Source organism: Neopsephotus bourkii, unplaced genomic scaffold, assembly GCF_033783945.1.
Source record: "Neopsephotus bourkii isolate Nb327-2 ecotype Australia unplaced genomic scaffold, CSIRO-AGI_Nbou_v1 NB_1767, whole genome shotgun sequence".
NCBI classification, from domain to species: Eukaryota; Metazoa; Chordata; class Aves; order Psittaciformes; family Psittacidae; genus Neopsephotus; species Neopsephotus bourkii.
This window is the reverse complement of record NW_026902241.1, coordinates 10154028-10176844: the sequence shown is the minus strand read 5'-3', so window position 1 is coordinate 10176844 and position 22817 is coordinate 10154028. Positions and strand designations below refer to the sequence as shown.

Here is a 22817-nt window from a genome sequence, read left to right as displayed (position 1 = left end):
AAGGCACTTTATCCAGCTATTGGTGGGTGCAGAGGGTTGTAAGAATGGATGAATGGTATTATATATATATATATATATATATATATATACAGGAAGAAGAGTTTGTACGATAGCACTGAAAAAGGTATTGAATAGTAAAACAAGTAACCAAAACCAGCATATAGTGAGATCCCATTTTTCTACAGGGAATTTCAGCTGAACACTGTGCTCCAAAATAAAGATGCAGCTTATTCTCCATCTCGTGTAGTGGTGTCATGTGCCAGCAACTGAAATATAGTGGAGAAAGCTGTGATTTTTTTCTGTTTTGTCTTTCCCTTTTTCTTAAGTGTATTTACATAAAAAGGAGTTTTATCATCCAGATTTCCTCTTCCCTTTGCTTGATATCATGTTTTGCTTCTGGCATCAAGAGTAACCTGAGAATAAATATTACAAAAATCAGACAAGATAGAAATTCAGATTTTATATGTACAGTTGCTTATAATGAGAGTTCTGTTTATGGCTTTTCATGAGATAAATTGAAATATTTGTAGTTGATAAATATTATTTCCCTAATACTTGCTGCTTTTTGGTTTATTCAAAGGAGTTATGCTGCAGAGGAGTGGGCTCTTGTGGCTTGCTATCTTGATAACTCTGTGGGTTTCATCAGATGCTCAGGGTAAGTTCTGACACTTCTTAACCAGAGATTTAGTAACTCACAAAGCTAAAAGTCAGTGTAAACCATTTGCTCACCTGAGCTACAGTGGCCAAAGTAATCATATTGTATTTTTTAGAAGTGTCTAGAATAGTAGTTCCTAGTGGTGTTTTTGGTAGATACATCTTACTACTGCTAAATGAAGTTTCTCCAATAATAAATAAATCTAAGAAGTAATTCCTGTTATACTTTCCTCTCCAGTGGAAATGTATGGCGGAAGTCACATGTAAGCAGAGTCACTAAGTCTGATGAACATTTTAAAACGACAGAGGTAGAGAAATAGACCTCTACAGGCCAAATATAAGGAGAGTATAAGCTGGCACAGTGCCAGACCCTCATTTACATCTGACATCTTGGCCTGAATTGTTAAAAGCAAATCTCTTGCTTCCTGTTGTCATGTTGCCATGTGGCTTCTCATAATTTGATTTTTATTAGCTGATAGTCAAAATATAGAAATTTGCTCAACTTCCTTATCCATTCATAAATATTAAAAATATTTAATGAATACATTGGTGGATGCATCCTGTGTAGACATATGTATACAGCATATATATGTATATACGTATATACACATATATAGGTATATACAAGTGTATATTCAAGTGCTATAAAATGTATAGCCATATGTTTAGTTGTATAGCCATATGTTTATTTACATAGCCATATATTTAGTTATATAACCAAACATATTTATACCTATGGACATTGAAGGAAAGAGTTCTCGTGTAAATGAAAACGTCAGGTGGAAAATACCATTAATTTGTGTGCTAGTAGAAAAAGTTCTGTTTGTGGAAGTATGAAACTAGTAGGTTTACTTTGTGGATCCTTGCACCTGCCATGTAATTGCAGTTGCTAAGTATAATGTGCAGAGTTGTTTCTTTTGGGACTTTTTGTAGACACATTGTCACACCCTGTTAACTCTTTCAGATGGAGAGAAGGAAGAGGAGACTACCTTTGATTTACTTCAAATCAGTAACATAAACCGAAAGACAATTGGAGCAAAATTGTTCCGGGGTCCAGACCCCTCTATGCCAGCGTATCGTTTCATTCGGTTTGACCATATACCTCCATGTAAACCAGAGAAATTAAAAAAGATTGTCAAACTCATACGGCAGAATGAGGGCTTTATCCTTTCAGCCACCCTGAGACAGGACAGGCAATCTAGAGGCACTATCCTTGCTTTAGAGGGCCCTGGCATCAGTGAGAGGCAGTTTGAGATCATTTCTAATGGCCGTGCCAACACCCTGGACCTTATCTATTGGGTGGATGGCTTCCAGAACGTGATTTCCTTGGAAGATGTGGACCTTGCCGACTCACAGTGGAAGAACCTCACCATGCAAATAACAGGGGAGAACTACAACCTCTATGTTGGCTGTGACCTTATTGACAGCTTCATCTTGGAGGAGCCTTTCTATGAGCAGTTGAAAGCAGAGAACAGCAGAATGTATGTGGCGAAAGGGTCTATTCGGGAGAATCATTTCAGGGTAGGTAACCTGGGGAAGCTTGGTTCTGTGGTGAGGTAAAAGTAAATTCAAATAATTTGAGAAGATGCAATAGGCACTGTTTTGTTCCCCAGCACATCTTGGATTTGATGGGGTCACAGGTGTTCCCAAGCAGAATTTCTCCAGAGTGTGTTTTTATTCATTGCTGGATCTGTGTTGTGCAAATCTGGGTTTCCTGAAAGCAAAGGACTGGTAAAACACAGCCTAGATCCAGGCAAACTGCACAAGGCCAGTTTATGGGCTTTCCTATGCAACCATCCACTTTTTCTTTCCAAATGTAAGACTGTTAAACATGTTATATTTTTGTGGTGGTTTGTAAAATTCTTTGGGAATTTCCTGAAGTTGTATTTTTCCATTGAAATCTATCAAAGTCATAGAAGCCTGTCAATATTTTTAAACTTTATTTGAAAGAAGGAACAAACACATTTATTTATTTTTTTTTAAATGGAACTAAACCATGTGATGTTGGTCCCTCCCCTAGCAGAATATCTTTGTTTGCCGTTCAGAATAACCTTTAGTTTCAATTAAAAACAAACAACCAAACCACCACCACCACAACAACAAAAACAGGTAGGGGGGAAGAAAATTAGAAATATTTTGATACTACATGAGAGATTTATTTTTTCCCCCTTTTTGTGGAAAACATTTATTCTTTCAGTTTTGTTTTAAATTGAAGCAATTCCAAACTTTCTGGTTTTCCTATAAAATTAAAATTGCTGCCTGCCTCATATAGTGGCCAAGGATGGCTTCTTTTCACTCACAGCTGAAATCAAACTTGGGCTCACGGGTTCAGAGATTTCCAACCCCCCTTTCTTTCTCAGCCTGTTGTGCCTCCTAGTTGTCAGCTAGAGCGTGACATGCTGGACTGTGGTTCCATGGGTGACCAGTCTTCACAGGGAAGACAGAAGTTCTTGCCCATAGCCTCTTTGTTCCTGTCTCCGTGACTAAGTTTCTCCATCAGTTGTGCTGATAGAACTGGTTCTGGAGCATTACTGTTAAATGGATCATTGAAACAATCTGGTTTAAAATCAGTGTTTTTTCTTTGATTTTTTTTTTCTTTTTTTTTCTTTTTTGAGTGCAACATACTAATCTGGTTATACAGTGTTGTTTCGGGGTACTGTCAGCATAGTTGAGGAGGCAGTGAAGTATGGTGCATGGGAATGTGTGGCTAGGGACTGAAATGTGATGGGACAGGAACTTCAAAAGTTGGCTTTATCTCATGAGGAATAACCCATAGAACAATGAAATGTGTTATGAGCATGGAGATTTGAGCTCACAGCTGATCCAAAAAATTTATTATGACTGATTTCAGAACATACCTGGTTTTGCTGCTTATAGTATTGAAATTGTATATAACAAAACTATATTTTTCCTATTGTGTAAGGTTTAATGTCTTCTAGATTGTTTTTTACATATTTACTTATGGCTGAATCCAGTCAGTGGCATGGGATTGAGACAGATCTGTTATTATTTACTCCCAAATTGGCCTGATTTTTAATTATATTTTTATTACTATTACAGGGTCTTTTGCAAAATATTCAGTTAATCTTTGATACTTCAATAGAGGATGTTCTGCGTAAAAAAGGATGCCAGAGAAGCCAGTCAAGTAAGGCTTTTTATCTCATTAATACCATTCAGTTAACTCTGAAAATCAGAAATGTCAATGGTGATGTATTATCCTAAAGCTATGCAACATGTAACTTTGAAATTAAAGAGAGAATTAACTGCTTTTTGGTGGTAATAGGAACATATTCTTTAGCTATGTTGGGTTAGGTTTCTACTGTCTAGCCTACTATTTTTAGTTCTTATTGCTTAGGTTTATAACTCAGCCCCTGAGTTAAATTGGGAGAAAAACTGTCAAGCAAAGAATTAATAGAGATAAAAGGGAAAAAAAATGAATGTGTATGAAAATATTTGCATTATTCCATGAGATGTCTATGATTCTTTGAACACAACAGTGGTAATGTTGCTTCTGAATTTTGCTCCTGAGTGTCAATGGGCCCATGAACAAGTCTCCCAAGTCTTAACAGTGCTGAATTCCTACGCAATAAGTTTGTTGATCGTGAGAGGCTTTGGGTTTGAAACCCAAAGCATTGTCAATCAAAACAACCTAAGGAAAATAAGGGAAAACAAAAAAAACCCAAAACCTAAGAAGTATGGAAGGCTTGTATGTGACAGCCTGATGTGTTCTTGCTAGTCAAGTTCATGCTGACCTCACTAGGAAGGGAGCCCTTGGTGTATGGGAGTGTATTTGATTCATTATAAAAGAATTAAGAAGGTTTGTCAAGTATTCACTAAGGTTTTGTACTTAAACTCATGGGAGGTGCTGGCTGTGTTACTTTCCAGAGTTTGTAACTAGCAAGAGCTCAGTCAAGGACTGGACAACAGAGTCCATTGGAGGAATTTGGTGGGTGCACAAGACAGTCGGGACTTCAGGGTTTTATTTGAAACTCAGATCATTTAAGCTGACTGTACTCAACCTTTTTCCTTGTTTATGCAAAAGCTAGAAATTAAGCAGTAGCAGGTCTTACTTCTTCAAAGGGGGCCAAAGTACTGAGACCTTATAATGAAGTCTGTATGCGATATATAAATGTGTGTATATGTCTACATAGGGGTATGTATATTTGTGTATTCACAAGAAGTTTAACTGAGCTTGCTAGTCTGTTTCTAAATCTTGATAAAAAAATATTGGATGGGTATTTTGTGCATTCCAGAGGTGTGCCAATGTGTTAGAAAGGAGTCACGTTTGCTAGAGTGGAAGTTGGCCTTACATGGCACAGGCAAGAAGACATGTCCTCATTTGTTGGTTGTCATCTCTCCCATCCAAGCTGGTTTTTGTACTCGAAGCTACTGAGAAACTACTCAGAACTACTGATTACTAGTTTTCAGCTTTGTTAGTGAAATAAAATGCTTGAAGAGTATAACTGCTATGGGAAGAGGGAACATGTATTTTGGGTCAAGTTGTAATCTAAATAACAGAAGGATGGTTTCAGAAAGGATGCAGTTCATCTATCATGCTTCATTTACCAGCGTAAACAACTCCCAGAAGCTGAGTTAGAACCTTGAGGGCACATTCAGTAGTCAGAGGCAGAACAGGGTAGGATCACTAGGTGTAGATGGATTGAACCAGCAAAACCAGTTAAAGACAGTGTCTATAAATCTTTTCTGTTATTATTGGTTGATTATCACAAAGTGGAATAGTGTGACTAAACATTTTGAAATTTCCCCAAGTAGAAATAGGATGTTACTGTAATTCTACTACGAAGAGGAAGCTGATGGAAGCCTAAAGGGATAATTGAGTTCTGCACGCTGATACATACCTTAGGAGGAATTCTTATAGCCTTCAGTGGTTGTAGAAAACAGATAATATTTTCTTAAGGTATTTTTTTTAATCACACCTGTCAACTACCAAATTTTCAGGTCTGATAAATTATAAAGACTTGGGTTTTGTTTCACCCTTCCTGGGAATTATTTAGTGCACAGCTCAATTCACAGTAGTTTACTTTGCAACACCAAGAGGATGCTACAAGGTAAAAATTACTAGAGCAACAGCAGAAGAAAGCTAGTAACACACTGTTGACTTGAGGCCATCAAAATTACTTGATAGGCTTGTTATGTGCATGGCTGATTTTCTGGTGTTGCTTATACAACTTAATTACCACAGCTGAAAAGCCATGGCCACAAGGTACATATTTGCTCATTTTGATGTTCCAGTTGTTGAGCTGAGGTACAGGCACTAAGATGCCATTTATATGTGTAAGCGTCCCAAAACAATGTGGTGGATGTTAATAGAGAAGTGCCCTTAGCTCTGAGGAGACAAAAAGCCTGCTGCTTTTTCAGAGACTGAACTGTGTTTTTATATTGTATCTTTAATCCTAGTGTGAGAATGTGAGGTATGGTGAAATGGTATCTTGGGATTCCTGTTGAGTAAAGGGTAGGAAAATATCTCTGTAGTGTGGTGGCTGCAAGTTATAGAATAATAGAATGGTTTGGGTTGGAAGGCACCTTAAAGATCATCCAGTTCCAGACCCCTGCCATGGGCAGGGACACCTCCCAACTACAGGAACCGCTTAAAGTCCCATCCAACCTGACCTTGAACACTTCTAGGAACAAGGCAGCCACAGCTTCTCTGGGCAACCTGTGCCAGTGTCACAGTAATAATTTTTGTCTAATATCTAGTCTCAATCTCCCCTCTTTCAGTTTAAAGCTATTCCCCCTTGTCTTATTACTACTTGCCCTTGTAAAAAGCATGTCCTAAATACCTTTGGCACGACTTATACACAGTTCTGGGTAGGACAGATGACAAAAACACATCTAAATAGGCACATCAATAAAATCCCTTCTTCTGCTAGATCAACAGAATGACATTTGCATGTGTGAGAAGATGCACATTTGCTCTTCTGGTTTCTCATTTTAAAGATGATCATGTGGTTCTTAAGAAATTAGCAGGAAGCCAGCAGCAGAGAACTGATATCCCAGTGATCCCCAGGCATCTTCTTTCAGTCACTGCCAAGTACCAGTAGGAAGTGTGGATTTAGTTCTTCTAGCATAGTTTTGGTTTATGTTTCCTGCTGAGATTGCAGCTTTATTAATGTCCTCAGAATGTTCTGGTCAAGGCACACTCCATGTTGGCTTGAAAAATATGAAATTAATGACCTGAGAAGTGCTATGGGGGAATCTGAGAAACCTAGTGTTTCAGTGTGGTAGGAAAATTACATTCTTTCCAGGGAATCAAAAAAACAGCTGAAATAAACAGTTATGACACAGGGTTCTGATGTGCTATGTGGTGTATCGGTTTTCTTGCATCCTGTAAGTGAAGCTGGCCAATTACTTCAACTCTGGAATACTGCAAACAATTTTTTGTAGACCTTGGCTAGTGGCAGATACTTCATAGCTAATTTAAAAGCACATCAAGCCAATCATTTTAAATATGGTTGGAAAGTAATTATTTAATGTCATTTTATGAGTTGGTTCTTTGTTTTTTTCATTTTTAGCTTTCCAAATGAATGAAGAATACTTTTCTCTTATTTTCATTCCTTGCACATTTAAATATAACACTTCACACTGTGTAGTCAAGCATAAGATCAAGCCCTCAAAATTTTGAAGCATTGCCACCTTCTGTGACTTGAAAACACTAAATGATACTGGGGTGTTTTGAAGATGTGTCTTGTTGCACATGTTCCCGTTCTGATGCCTTCTTTTAAAATTACAATATCCTTTCTTCTCCTTCCTGTTATTTGGTAATGCTATTCACAACAGTACTAAACTTGGTAAACAAGTCTTTATGAAGAGACAGGGCAGTATGGATTTTAGTATGGCTGATATAAAATGAGGGAACATTGGGCTCCTTAGAGAAAGCTTCCATGGAATCCAGAAGATATTTACATAGTGGAGATTTAAATGCTTAACAGAACACAGACTGTTTTATTTAGTTACCTCTGTTCCTTTTTTATTAATTACTGTGGATGCCTTCTGTTACAGTCTTTTACAAGAATTTGCTAGACAAGGAGGTCTTTGATACTACCTGTCCAGTTCTTCAGTTCTCACTCTCTAATGCATGCAAATTTTTGTTTTAATTATAGACTGCCTGATGGAGGAGTATTTAGAGTGACAGATCAGATACTGAGCCTGATCTTAGCTTGATCTTCATTTCACTTCAGAATTAAATTATTCTTACAAAAGCTACTCTGAGTTTTATACCAGGCAGAGCAATACAGAGTAACCTGGAGACTGGTTGAAATTTCATAATTTTCCAAATTTGACCCAAATAACTATGGAATTTATGGGAAGAATGAGGACAATGACTGTTTTCAAGGAAGCTTTTTTCCTTCCTTTTTGTCTGCATCAGGGTATAATGTGATATGTCTTGAAAAACCTGAAATCTTTCATGGCTCTGAGTGGATAAAATAGGTTGCTTTTTGATACAGTGTCCTTTTGTTATGCCTTCTTCATAAATTAGTGTGCTGCAGTGCCAGCTATGTTTTAAAGTGAGGGCCATATGAGACACAGCTTGGCTCTTAGTTTTGAAAAGGGAAAGCTTCTAATTGGAACCAGCTGACATCTAACCCCTCTCTTTTATTCATGGGTATAATCTGGCATGAAGCTGTGCCAAAATAGATGTGTTTAAACCCTACCTATGGGTGCCAATATGTGATTTCAGCAGGAATCTGTAATCTGTGGAAGAACTTTGTGTATGTTGCTCTTCTCTTTCCTTTTCTTGCTACCAGCTGAAGTGAACACCATCAATGAGAGCACGGAAATCCTTCACTTGAGTCCTGCTGTTACGACTGAATATGTGGGCGAGAAACCAGAGAAGGCAGAGTTTTGTGACCGCTCCTGTGAAGAGCTGGGCACAATGTTCACAGAGCTCACCGGCCTGCGCATCGTGGTGAACAACTTAGCTGATAACCTCCAAAAAGTTGTAAGTACTGTAAAGTGTAGAACTTAAAGAAGTCTGCTGTGCAGTGCTCTTTCTCTCTTTGCTTTACACCAGAGGCAGTTAATAGATTGCTCTATTACACATATATACCTGTTATACACATACACACGTGCATATATATTATAATTACGTTATATATTAATATATTACATTATAATAATATAATATAATATATACGTATATACACATATACCTATTGGTATATCTACACAATGTAGAGATGACCTGCATTTTCAAAGTGACTAGTTAGGTAATTCTTGAGTATAATACTTAAACAATGGCTTGTTTTTTTGCTGATTGGATTTAAAAGAACACACACACATGCATCCATACGCAGGAGAGATCTGTGGTTGCTGCAGGTTTGGAAATCAAAACTTAACAAACCCAACCTTGCCTGTGTACTGCTAAAGCAGTGTTACCATGCTTATGCTATTTATGAAAACATGAGCAAGTGGCTAACCAGGGTACCTAAACATGAAGTATGATGGTGACATTTTGCTGTAGTCTGCCCCTCTCATTCTGAATCAGTTAATTCTTTCTGAAGGAAGTTTATTACTATGCCATATATCTCAGGACTAAAATCTTACCATCTAAAGATGAGCTGTACTAGAGGAAAGCAAAATTGTGAAGAACAGATTTCTTAGTATTGTGTGACTGTTTTCGTACTGTTATTTGAATAATTGCTATGCTGTATTCCACTGTCTGAGGTCATCTTTATGTACATGAATATGGAAAAATATACTTTTTTTTTTCTTTTTTTAAGGAGGAAGAATTAAATCCACTAGTGTCTCAGTTGTTTGTTTTTTTATTTAAAATGATTTGCTTGCAAAGTACACAACTTATTCTCATTTACTTTTTCCTCTAGTCTGAAGAGAACCAAATTATGTGGGAATTGATTGGGCCTAACAAAACACTGAAGAACCAATCTGTTTGCTGGCAGGATGGTCGTGTCTTTGCAGACAATGAAAGCTGGATTGTAGATAGCTGCACCAAGTGCACCTGCCAGGTAAGATTTTGGAAACATTATTCTTTTGCAGAAATGGATAGTGGGTTTAATTGAGCCCAACTGTCCAGGTCAGGTCACATTTACTGAAGAGCTTGACCTAGACTTGGTATTTTTAAAAAGTAGTCCCCATGTCCATGACAGACAGAATAGCTTGAATTTCCACACATGAAATTTCCCCAGATGCTTACCTTTATTTGCCTCTGGATGTGAGTATGTCAGTAAATTACTTTCTTTGCCTGTAGGATTCTAAAGTTGTATGCCATCAAATCACCTGCCCAGCAGTCTCCTGTGCTGATCCATCTTTTGTTGAAGGTGAATGCTGTCCAGTCTGCTCTCATTGTGAGTATTTAGCCAAAGAGAAAGATACTCTCTGGCAATATTTGAAATCATTACTAGTGTGTTGGAAAGGTCAAAACAAGTAAGAGGTAAAGGCAGGTGAGATCAAATATAAAAATTATATGTACATAAATATCATATGAAGTAACTTGGCTGCTTGAAGCTACCTTCTGGAGGAGGTGGTCTCTCTTCTGTTGATTGTATTGGTTGCTTAGAAGTAAGCTGATAACTTGCCTGGCTAAGTTGGAAACTAAAGGTTAGATACATGCTCCTCCCCAGTTGTGGACATTCTGATTTTTGTTGGTTTGCAATAGCACTGTGCACTGTTGTTTTATCAAGAGTGCAAGTTATTTTTCCTCTTTGTTACCGTAATTCTTTTACTCAGTTTTATTCCTTCTCTGTCATACTGCTTTACTTATAAACCTTGACAATTTGTTCCACATTTAAGATGGCAGTGCAGGCTGTGAACTAGGCTTTAGAGACAGCAGTTTTAATAGTTTCACTGGTTAAGTGACTTCAGTGTACTAGGCAGGGCAGTTACAGAAGATGATGGTTGCTTAGATGCTCTAAATAAAAACATATTGTAATATTCTCAGGTTTTTTTCCCTGTTCAGAGCATACAGTATACTCTTACAATGTGCTCTTGGTCATGTATGCTGTTATGTTGTGTTAAGAGGTGGGGACACATTTCATTACACTGACCTATATTATGAAGTCAGAGGCAGTTGGGAAGTCAAATTTTTGGCTCAGTCTTTTTCAGAGATAAAACGTTCTTCCTCCAAAGGTCAGTGCCTCATACAAACACTGCAAGCACGTTCATGAAGATCCAGTATTCTTACCTGGGCTAACCTCTCGTTACATTTAATTATAATTCCCTAAGTTCAGTGGCAGTTTGGGAAAGCAAAATTTGAAAAGAGAGATCTGAAGGGCGAAGTTCATGTTCTACAGAAAGAGAAATGAAAATCTTCTGAATAGGATAATAGTGATGCTAAGCAGGTCTTCTTACCGTTTGTTCTGCAGCTGATGACAGTGAGGAAGGCTGGTCACCATGGTCAGACTGGACAAAGTGCTCAGTTACATGTGGCTCTGGGACTCAGATGCGAGGAAGGTCATGTGATGTGACCAGGAGTGCTTGTACAGGCCCACACATCCAGACAAGGATGTGCAGCTTTAAGAAATGTGACCATCGCAGTAAGTAATAAAATTTCTCCTTTCAATTTCTTTTTTTTTTTTTTTTAAGTTTCTTTAGGCATCTCTAAGTAAAAACAAACTTAGAAGCTTAGTCTGGATTTCCTATGAATGCTCACTAGTCAGGGCAGTATGTATTTGAGCATTCATGTATGCATGTTTAAAGTAGCTAATGTCAGATTCTTTGTCATCTCACCCCTGTCAACTATTTCTTCTTTTCCTGACAGTGCAATATGTGTGTGCATCTGGGCTTAGATCTGTTAAGCATAAAATAGTGGGTCATTTTATTTTATTTAACATTATGAAGCAACCTTGAGCAACCTGGTCTAGTGGAAGGTGTCCCTTCCCATGGAAGGGGGATTGGAACTGGATGATCTTTAAGGTTCCTTCTAACCCAAACCATTATATGATTCTCTGAACAGGAGTCTCGTTTGAAGTGAGTTTCAAGACAACGCTGAGTTCATAGCCATGACACATGAGGCCATGTTTTAATCTGCTGTTCATTCACAATTATTGGCCCATTCCATTAGCTCAGTGGTGTTTAGGAGTGTGGTAATGATAGACTTTTGCAAAATGTTAAATTGCTTTTACATTTAGGGCACTTAAAAGAACCATACTCCAGGTAGTTAATACTGTTGCAGGTAGCTGCTATATATTGGCTACTTTAGTACATAAGGCTATTGCTGAAGCTGCTAGATCTCCAAAAGTACATTTTAAACAAGTTATTTCATTGGAACAAGTTTATTTTTAATATTAAATATAAAATTATTTAATTATATAACATTCATATTAGTCATATATTGGTCACTGAGATTCTTAAGAAAGCTGTACTTGAATGCCTGAGCTTATGTGCTTTGTAAGTGACAATAGTAGGAAAGACATGGGACATTCATAAGATATAGTGAGAGGCTTAATAAGAAGGTTAACTTCACAAGTGATCTTGCATTATTGCTGCAGGTGGGCTATTTCTTGAGTTTTGGTCTTTTCTCACAGTACGTCAAGATGGTGGCTGGAGTCACTGGTCTCCCTGGTCTTCCTGTTCAGTTACCTGTGGAGTAGGAAATATCACCCGCATCCGGCTCTGCAATTCCCCTATTCCCCAGATGGGTGGGAAAAACTGTGTGGGAAATGGGCGTGAAACAGAGAAGTGCGAGAAGGTTCCATGTCCAGGTATGTCTGTGGCCTTGAATCCAAGGTGATGCAATAATAGTCCAGCTGATTTTTTTCTGTTTATTTAGGTCTAAGTTACAGTGAATTTCTGTGATGGAAAATATAATTTATAACTTGGTTTTAAATAATATAATTTATAATGGTTTGAAATAACACACAAGCGTGCTCTTAAAATGAAGACAGCAATGAAGTCAGAGGTTTTTAAACCTCCTAAGTTGTGATTTGGCTTTAAACATTGAGAGTTTGAGAAATTTTCACTTTATAACTTAGTGATTTATCTCTGCATATCAAAAGTACAAACACTATCTAAAAGGAAGCTTATATTGTACATGTTAGGAATAGACATCCAGTCCCTTAGTGGCCAGGTTTCTTTGAAAGTATGTATACATATTTTACACATATTCAACTCAAGTGTTATAATTTTCTTCATCTCCACTCTTTAATCTTTTCAGAGACCATTCACTCTATTCACTTTCATTTTCTTTCATATATTTTTTCCCATTACTCTTTTCCCTTTGAATATATTTATTCGTTCCGTTCTCTGTTCAGTCTTTCCATTCTACTTACAGAATATGAGCTTGAAACTGATGTCAAGCTTCCAACCTGATAGTACTTAAATAGTTATATTCACTTTTTTTTTTTTTTAATCTAACTGTGCATGCAAATTTAGTGAAAAGGTTATTTAAGGACACAAGCCATGGCCCTTATGTTTTTTTGCAATACCAAGAACACACACAGAGTTTGGTTCAAAGATATTTGTATTTCAAGAAAATTCAGAATTGATGAACGAATGATCAGTAGAGCTGTACCACTAAAAACATGCACAACAATCATTGAAACCAGTTATTTATACTGAATCAAGGAATACTGCTGAAGATACACTGAATGTATGACAAAACAAAAATGATAGCTGCAACCTTACTGAGAATACTGTTCCTATTAAAAAAGCCACAAAGCTCAGGTCTGGCTTAGCAGAAGTTTGTATCCTGTGATCACTCTCTGCTTTCTGTACAAAAAATGAAGCTTAGTAGGGAGCTTTGAAGACACTGTATTTGTTCTCATCAGCTTAAATGGAAATACACCATGCCATTGGGCACAGCATGTTGTTTTGAATTGTTGGCCAAAAAATGCCTATAAAGCAGTTGGGCATTTTTTTGTTTGTTTGTTTCTGAAACATCGCTATCTCAGTGTAATGCTGTGCCAGCATCTTTCTTTCTATGTGCATAGTGAGAAACTGTCTTCAGTCAAGAAGCTGACGATATGTTGCCTGTGATGCTCTTCTCTTTTCTGCATGTCTTAGTGAATGGCCGGTGGGGTCCTTGGTCTCCATGGTCTGCCTGCACTGTTACCTGTGGAGGAGGAATTCGTGAGAGGTCTCGCCTCTGCAACAGTCCAGAGCCACTGTATGGAGGAAAGCCATGTGTGGGAGATACCAAGCAACATGATATGTGCAACAAGAAGGATTGCCCAATTGGTTGGTATTTATTGGCGTTTATTCTTTATACAGTCTGACTAATTGCTGCCATTTCTTTAATGGATAATTATGAATCGAAACTATAGAAAACTACTAATTATACCTTCGTTTTGGGAAAATGTATTTGACTATTTAGGCTGCTTTTTAGATCAGGGAGATTTTATATATATATTCTTAATACTGATTTCTGAACAAGGGTGCATTTCTTAAACAGGATTTCAGTATGTTGTAAAGTATTCAACTGGATGTAGCAATCTATTATTATAGTTTTAAATCAATACTATATTAAATGAATTTAATAACCATCATTCTAAGGGTCCTTATAAGAACCTGTTGCCTCAGACATGAGTTAAGCTAATGAACAGATAATTCCTGTTTCTTGAATGAAATTTTATGTGCCTTTTATGCTCCTAACTTAATATACACTTTTATGTGTCTTTGCCAGATGGGTGTTTGTCAAATCCTTGCTTTCCTGGAGCAGAATGCAACAGTTACCCAGATGGGTCTTGGTCATGTGGGCCATGCCCAGCAGGTTACCTTGGCAATGGTACTGCCTGTGAGGATCTTGATGAGGTACTGGCTTTGTTTCCATTAACATCAGGAAATCACTGAATTTTTCATTATTTGGGAATTACATATCCATCTCATTGATTTCTTCTTTCTTTTCCTGCAGTGTATAGCTGTGTCAGACATTTGCTTCAAGGTGAATCAGGTCCATCGCTGTGTGAACACAAATCCAGGTTTCCACTGCTTGCCATGTCCTCCACGCTATAAAGGAAGTCAGCCCTATGGGGTAGGGCTGGAAGTTGCCAAGACAGAGAAGCAAGTAAGTGATGTTGAAGAGAACTTGAGGCTTTTGAAACTGAGTAATTCCCACCTGAAAATATCTATGAATGGAAGCATGTGATAAACTTAGGTACCAAAGGTAAACTGAAATAGACAAATGCTGTTTCAGAGTATTTTGGATCTGAGTAACAAAACACTGAATTTTGATTTGATTTTTTTTTAAGGGTTTTATTTTCATTGGCATCTGCACACTTGTTCCAAATGAGAGCTAAATGCCGGGAGCAAGCATTTTCCTGCTATGCTCTCCTTTCTCTCAAGTGTATACGCCTACTCTGGGGATTGGAAACTGAAGAATCAGTATCGTTCTCTCCATAGATATAACGCTGAGAATGTGGATGTCATTAGACATATGTCTGAAGTTCTTACTCCATAAAACAACACCTCTTAATGGTGAAAAACAGAAGTGGAAGTAACATTGAAGACTATGGTTTGATAGACAAGACAAAAAAGGTTAAAACAGATGTCCTGGGATGCCTTCTCTTTGTTGCTGTTGAATAAATCTGTGGTTAGTTCAGTGTGTGAAGTCTAAATGTAGAACATTTGTGTGAGATTCTCAGACACTGTTAATGAAAATGCATTTGTTGTACACGAGAATTCGTTAAGGTCTCTGATTTAAGAAAATAAGATAGTCCTTGCATACTGACAGGCAAAAGACTGAAGGGAAGGAGGTGAGCACATTGTACTTTCTGTTGCAGTTAATTTCTAGGAATTAATGACATCTGTATGAAAGCAGAGTTCTGAAAATGTTAATCACACACTTTAGTTGCTTTTTGAATAATGTCCAATTTTTCCTGCGGTTTGTTTTAATTATTTTCATTGAACACATTGTTTGGAGTTGTGAGCTGACAGAGCAGTATAGCTTACTAACCACAGTTCAGGCAAAGTTCCTGTCTTTAGGCATCTGAATAACTGCCCTGATTTTTGACGAAGTTGAGGTGCACACAGCTGACTGTGAGTATCATCAGGTTTCAGTGAATATGGTCTCTTACAGGTCTGTGAACCTGAGAATCCATGCAAGGACAAGACACACAGCTGCCATAAGTCTGCAGAGTGCATTTATCTGGGCCATTTCAGTGATCCTATGTACAAATGTGAATGCAGGACAGGATATGCTGGTGATGGGCGCATCTGTGGTGAAGATTCAGATTTGGATGGCTGGCCTAATAATAACTTGGTCTGTGCTGCTAATGCAACATACCATTGTGTCAAGGTAAGTGAAAAAAGTTGATGAAAATGCTGTGCAATAAACAAATTTTCTTTCCTTTTCCTAAATAGTTGAGTAACACTTCTCAGCATCAAGTTGGTGGTTGCTTTCATGAAGCTGGCAGGTGAGCCTGCTTGGATACTTAAAAAATGAGGAAAAATACAAAAATACTTGAGTTTTAGACCACTCCAGTGGTTTAAAAAAAAACAAAACAAGAGAATAGGAAAGTTTGAAATCAGGCTCTTTGAGAGAATCAGGTCACTCAGATGTAATCCTTTTGAAGTTGTGAGTCTAGGCTTTATCAGCAGAAGAGTTTCTGGTGGAAATTTGAGCCTCAAATGTTGATCTTCCTCACTGTAGTCGATGTCTGTTCATTGTGGATCTAGCCAATTCAGCAATTGCAGTACATGTATTCTTTTTCAGTTCCTGTCATCAGAATCTGCAACATATTGACTCAAGATGTAAAGCAAATGATTACTTTTCACAAAAAATCTACATGCTGAACCTATTAGAAAAAACTGTTTCCAAAGGTTGATTAATGGTTTCTATAATATATGTGTCATTCTAATAGACGCAAGTATTTCATTTAAGGGCTCCCTTTCCAGCCCTTCCAAAAAAACCTTAAAAATGGCAGGTATTTTCAGGTACTTATATTCATTATGAAATATTGAGGTTGAGTAACTCAATTAAAAAGGAAAAAACAATGCTGCTTTCTTGAGCTAATAATGGTTGAAAATTAGCTTATTGTCTAATCAAAACTATATGAATAAAGCAAGTAAATCTAAATAAAAACAAAACCTTAGCAATATCTTTTAGTGTAAATTTTATTTTCATTCACATGAAAGTATAATTTTTGCATTAATATTTGTCATACCAACACACAACTTTGTCGATAGGTGAAGTAAAGAAGCCTATTTTCCAGCAGGTTTGTGCCTCAAGGTTGAGTTCCCAGGTGGAAGGTGTGATGTTTAAGTTCTTTCTAATATCTAATAATAAATATTAGAGTGCACTGGTAGGATCTCTCTTTGTCCTGTTATCTCCTTTTCTAAAGTTTATGAGAACTTGCTACCCATGATGTCTCTACCTTACTAGTTGATTTACATGAAACTGGACTCAAATCTATAGAGAATGTAGAAAGAAAAACATAGATAGAAACATACAGAGTGACTGGGCAAGCTTCAACTAATTTCTTTCACTATTTCAAAATAAGGATTTTTTTTTTTGTATTGCTGGTAAGCAATGGACAGTCAGGCTGTTCATAGTTATTTGGTATAAAAGTGCCATAAAAAAAAAATTGGGGTTGCTTTGGGGTTTTGATATTTATCACAAATTTTCTAATTCTTGTCTACTTGAATTACTTACCTTGTTAGAAGCACTGAGATTGAAAACATGGCTAGGAATCTTACTATAGTATTAATTTTCTTAAGGTATGTGTTATGAAAAAGGTATTTCTGCATGCAATTGGCAGGTTCAGTTTTGATACAGTAGATACAGAATGTGAGGAGTGAGAATAACAGAGGTATTCTTAGCCAGTGGTAGAATTGCAATAAATTTTTAGCTGATTCTAGTATTTTTTAAAGGAATACATCTTAAAAGTTTGACAAACTATTTCACTTCTTATTTTTTTCAGTGTAACATAAGACTTGCTCATTTAAAATAATTGTTCTTTATAAAGCTGTGATACAAAATGGAGGTTCATTTGCCTTTTGTTTTCAATGCTATGGGAGCATGAGATTGCCAAGGTACTCTTCTGCTGAACAGTATAAAAGCACTTTTTCCAAACCCCTTTCTAACAGTGTGCCCCTTCATTGTTGCGTACTACTTTGTTCCAGTAACTTTCCATATGAGCAACTATTTCTGAAGATCATCTCCTGGCTTGTGTCTTTATTTTTCTGGCAGCCAAACCTGGTCATTTTATTTGTAATCTTCAAACATACTTCATGAGTTGTCTATAAAAAGTTGATGTAAGAGTTCATGTGTGTGCATGTGGTGTGCTTGTTCTCTGCTAGATGGTTTCATCTTAAATTTACTGGAAACATTGCTTTGACAGAAGGAGAGCTGGGAAATAGAATGATTTGCAGATGCATTTCACTTACTTTACAGTATGAAAGCAGCAAATGAACTACTATCTTTGGCAGCAAACAAACAGGCACTTTAAAAAGTATTTGTGATTGACCTTGTTTTATAGTCTCTGGTGTAACATATCCACTTTTTTGCCCAGGCAAGTCATTCTGACATAATATAAACATAATGCACTGATTATTTCTTTTGGCCAGGATAACTGCCCCCTTCTGCCTAACTCTGGCCAAGAAGACTTTGATAAAGATGGCAAAGGAGATGCCTGTGATGAGGATGATGACAATGATGGTGTCGAAGATGACAAAGTAAGATATGTTTCTGTGTCTTCAGTACAGTTGACCTAAACAACTGGCTTTAACAAAAACCATCACAATAGATGAGAGCTTTATTGTTCAGAACTTCAGGTGAGTTACTCTGCACTGCCTTCCCTGGATGATATCTGATACATGGTAAAGCTCTGTTCGGTCAAAGGAGAGTAGCACTGTAAAGAGCAAAGCAGCCTGGGGAACCTGGGTGTGAATTACGTTCTCCATATCAGTTCTGGGTTCAGTTGTGTGCATTAAAACAGATCAATGGAAAGTAGCTTTGGCCTTTGTATTTTACAATGGGAGAATGATAGGTCCATTGTATTTGAAAAGCTGGTAAATAATACATCTGAGGTATGTTGGAGACAAGGGATGATGGGTAATAATAACAGCTATAAACACAGCCAGCATCAATGGGAAATGACAGGGGGAAAGTACCTAGCCTGATTCATGCTTCACTCCTCTACATCTGCCAGCAAAACTGAAATTAATCTTCCTGTAGATTCCAGGAGATAGACAGTCAGTCTAAACTTGTTCTCCCTGCACATCCAGCAAAAGGACAGAGGCTCCACCACAGTGGGATTCACCCTGCCTGTTCTGAACATGTTGAGAATGAGTGAATTAGTTTTAGTTCACTGCTCCTCTTTGTTTCCTTCAGAGGGAGCCTAGATGCTCTAGAGCTTCAGATGGTCAAAGTTGGGTTAGGCCTGTTTTTATTTGGAAGATTTCAAAACCAAAGAATCATTTGATAAAAGAATATGATTTAGTACATAGATTTAAAAAATTGTAGCCAGAACAATTATTTTATGAACAATATATTTTTTTAATTGCCAGTACATCTTGTCCTCGAGTATATAATTTATTTGTGAGGAATTTAAAATGTGCTAAGAGGCTATTTCCTAGTAAATCATTTTTGCTTTAGCAGAAAAAAAAGAGTTTAAATTTTTTTTCCATGCGACTTCCATTCAGATTCCATGACGCTGATATAGCCTTCACTAAAACTAATTAGGTTTGGTCTTATTGTTCTTTGCTTTCCACACCATGCACTTCCTTGTGCCTGTGCAAAAGCCCATGTGTAATTTGAGGACGTGTGAAACATAAGAGTTTTTGTTCCGGCAAACTTCCAAATTAGGGAACAAACTAAAAATTTTCAAAACTCCCCTAAAAGGCATGGTCTCAGGGAAAAAATATTCTGAGTCAATGATAGCATTTAACTTTGCTTTTCTGAAACATTTTACATCTTACTATCATATGCAGTATAACAGAACCCACAAAAAAGTTGATCCTTTTCTAAATCAAAAAATCAAAATATGTGGTTTTAAAAGTGAGAATATTATTGCTAGTTTGTTCCAAAAAAAAACCCCTCAGAGTAATAATTATTTTTTTCTCAGAAAATACAAAATGCAGCTGAAATTGGCCTGATTTTACAACATGCTCTGGTTTTGTTTTTTTTTTTTTTTAATAAAATAATACACATACAAGTAATAGACTTTTGTTGACATATGAATACAGATCCAATTTAAAATGCCTGTTGCTATCCTAGTGATATATGAACACATTCACATGTCATGTACAAAACCAGCCAGTGAATCAGGCTGTCCAGATGGCATCCCATTACCACCAAGATTTTCAGTGAAAGTACAGCTTGTCCATTAAAAAAAATGTAGTTTAATAGTTTGATTTTTGGTTGGGTTTTTTTCTTCTTTTTGGCCTCTGTCCAAGCTTAAAAGGAAGAATTACCACTTCATAGTATGCTCTCATGAGTTGTGATTTATATTCTGAAATCTTCTGTTTCTTCTTACTTAGGACAATTGCCCTCTTCTGTTCAACCCTCGTCAGTTTGATTATGACAAGGATGAAGTTGGTGACCGCTGTGATAATTGCCCCTATGTGCACAACCCTGCTCAGATTGACACAGACAATAATGGGGAGGGTGACTCATGTGCTGTGGATATTGATGGAGATGGTATGCTTTCAATTTTATGAATTATATGCTGTTCCATGATGACACTTTGCTTTATGTCCAGTAAGATGGGCTACCTGCATTTATACATGGAATAAAATTGGGTATAGCAGCTCAAAAAGGCAGAAGAGAACACCTGAATTTCATCTGTTCTGTGTAGCACTGTTGTCCAGAAAGTCCCTAGATAACTACAGTGGATATTGTTGAAGAATAATTCACAGCAAGTCTTTTATCAGTGTAACCCTAAGAAAAAAATATTTGTGTTCCAAAGTAAACAGTGTCTAATATAACATTTCTGTTGACTTCTTTTTTCCTTTTTAGGGAGGTAAAATATTGTCAGAACATCCAGGCATTTAAGACAATGCCTGTAGGAAATCGATCTGCTTTGCTATAAGTGTAAAGCAAAGCCCACAGTAATCCAAATACACATTTTTGTGTGTCTTAAAATAATATTAAAGGTGCTCATTTCATCTACCAGTGCATGCCTATATGACTCGGATTTGATCAGATTTAAGGAGGGGGGAAAAAGCACTTAAATGTCTCCCAAAAATTTGTGAGAATAAGGAAGTACTAGAAGCTGAAGAAATCCAGTTTTGGGTTTCCTTCAGTAACAGTTTAAACTTCTGGATGCTTATTTGACTTGAACTTCTGAACATTTTGAAGTCCTCTCATCCCTGCGATCTTCAGGTTCTTAGTAATACTTAAGATAGATCTGAATTTGAAGAAAAGTGTAATCATATGCTATTGGCGGAAAAAATTATTCAGGGGCCATATAATATAGGAAAGGGTTCTTTTATCCTTTCCAGAGAGAAATGCCAATATGTTGCAGTAGTCAGAAAACTTGTGAACCCCTTAAGAGCCTTCCTTCTTTACTAGTGACTCCTACAGTTGTGTGTGTGGCTGGCTGTGCTGGATGCTGTATCATTCTGATTTTTTCAATCTTTTTTTCTTTTTTTTTCCCTTCATAGACATTTTTAATGAACGAGATAATTGTCCTTATGTCTATAACACAGACCAGAGTGACACAGATGGTGATGGAGTTGGTGATCAGTGTGATAATTGTCCCTTGATGCATAATCCAGACCAGGTAAATGTTAGAGATCATTTCTTTAATGGTAATATAAGAACAAGCGTCGAGAAAAGAACATGGGAATTGTTATCAGGCCCTGTTTACTGTAGAGCTGAAGAAGAGGAACTGTATTGCTAATATTCACCTCAGGTTGTCAGATATCTTTGTATCAGATTGTTCTGGGTTCAGCATTAGCAGTAGTAGATGAAATGGAAGTAGAGTGATGATGTCTTTCAATTCATCTTTAAGCCTTTGGTGAACTGCTTATTGCCCCATGGCAAATGATTACAGCCTCAGTGCTGGATTTGATATGCCTGAGATAGCTGGTCTATGTGCAGGTAAGTAATGTCAGGTGTACAGAAGCAGCAAGAAAATGTTCTGCCCAGACTGACACTCCCCTGTGATCTCTAGAATGAGAACAATGAAGATGATTGTGGCCAAAGACTTTCCCTGGAAATGTCTTTGGGACCAGATCTTGTGCACTGATGGCAGGATAAATGCCCATACTAGTTTGAAAATATTTCTGTTTGAAGCATAGTTGCCATCATAATACCACTTTTCCTCAGAAATGTCTTTGAGGAGAAGTGGTGAGAAGTTAACTACCAGGCTATCTGTACTTTTGTGTTTAGTAACCCTAATAAATGTACTCTTCAAATTTTTTTTTTCGATAGACTGATGCAGATAATGACCTTGTTGGTGACCAGTGTGACAACAATGAGGACATAGATGAAGATGGCCATCAGAATAACCAGGATAACTGCCCTTACATCCCCAATGCAAACCAGGCTGACCATGATAAAGATGGTAAAGGAGATGCCTGTGATCCTGATGATGATAATGATGGTGTCCCAGATGACAGGGACAATTGTCGTCTTAGGTACAACCCTGAGCAGGAGGATTCTGATGGTAAGAATAGCATATGTATTTAACTTAGTTCTTGGTATCTGATGATCTTGGATTATTAATATATGATAGAGAGACTTCAGATCAAACCATGCTGGTTTTGACATTTGAGACACCATCGACTTCAGTGGAACTGAACTGTCCAGTTTGGTCCAGGGTCAGAGCAGTAGAACAGAAGAACATCTTTAACAAATATAAAAAGAAAAATACCTTTTTTTTTTGTATACTTATGCTATTCACTTTGAATTGAAATATTAAAAATCTGGGAAAATATTTCAAATAGAAGTTTTAAAAAATTATCTGTTTTTCTTTCCAAACATTATATTCTGAAAATCAGAATAAGAAAAGAATATGGTTTACTGCTCTGCTTTATTTTGAAAACCAGGCTATTTCACCAGGTTTTTTAGGTATAAGCTTCTTCTTAATTTTTACCTGTTTTGGTTTAAAAAAAAGTTTCTGTGAGCAGCTTTTCTCAAATTTGCTTTGTAAGTAGCCTTAAATATGTCTCAATGATATACATGTCTGTTTTTAAAATAGTCATATCGCAGATCAAAAAATAGATACACAATTGTTCTTTTCTCCAATTCTGTGCTAAAATGCTGCTGGTTACTCTCAAACAGCCTTTCTCTGTGCTTGGCGGTA

At 37.0% G+C, this 22817-nt stretch overlaps 1 protein-coding gene across 1 annotated transcript in view; it reads left to right on the top strand.

Moving 5' to 3' along the window:
• Positions 1–584: 584 nt before the first annotated feature.
• Positions 585–22817, top strand: part of THBS2 (thrombospondin 2) — a 31441-nt gene continuing 9208 nt past the window's right edge. The window contains exons 1-16 of the mRNA XM_061378522.1: positions 585–655; positions 1619–2175; positions 3715–3799; positions 8421–8614; positions 9498–9638; positions 9881–9977; positions 10995–11165; positions 12156–12332; positions 13633–13806; positions 14252–14379; positions 14480–14632; positions 15644–15862; positions 18133–18240; positions 20047–20206; positions 21172–21290; positions 21944–22178. Coding sequence (XP_061234506.1) covers positions 586–655; positions 1619–2175; positions 3715–3799; positions 8421–8614; positions 9498–9638; positions 9881–9977; positions 10995–11165; positions 12156–12332; positions 13633–13806; positions 14252–14379; positions 14480–14632; positions 15644–15862; positions 18133–18240; positions 20047–20206; positions 21172–21290; positions 21944–22178 — 2788 coding nt within the window. The 5' untranslated portion in view covers position 585. The remainder of the gene's footprint in view (positions 656–1618; positions 2176–3714; positions 3800–8420; positions 8615–9497; positions 9639–9880; positions 9978–10994; positions 11166–12155; positions 12333–13632; positions 13807–14251; positions 14380–14479; positions 14633–15643; positions 15863–18132; positions 18241–20046; positions 20207–21171; positions 21291–21943; positions 22179–22817) is intronic.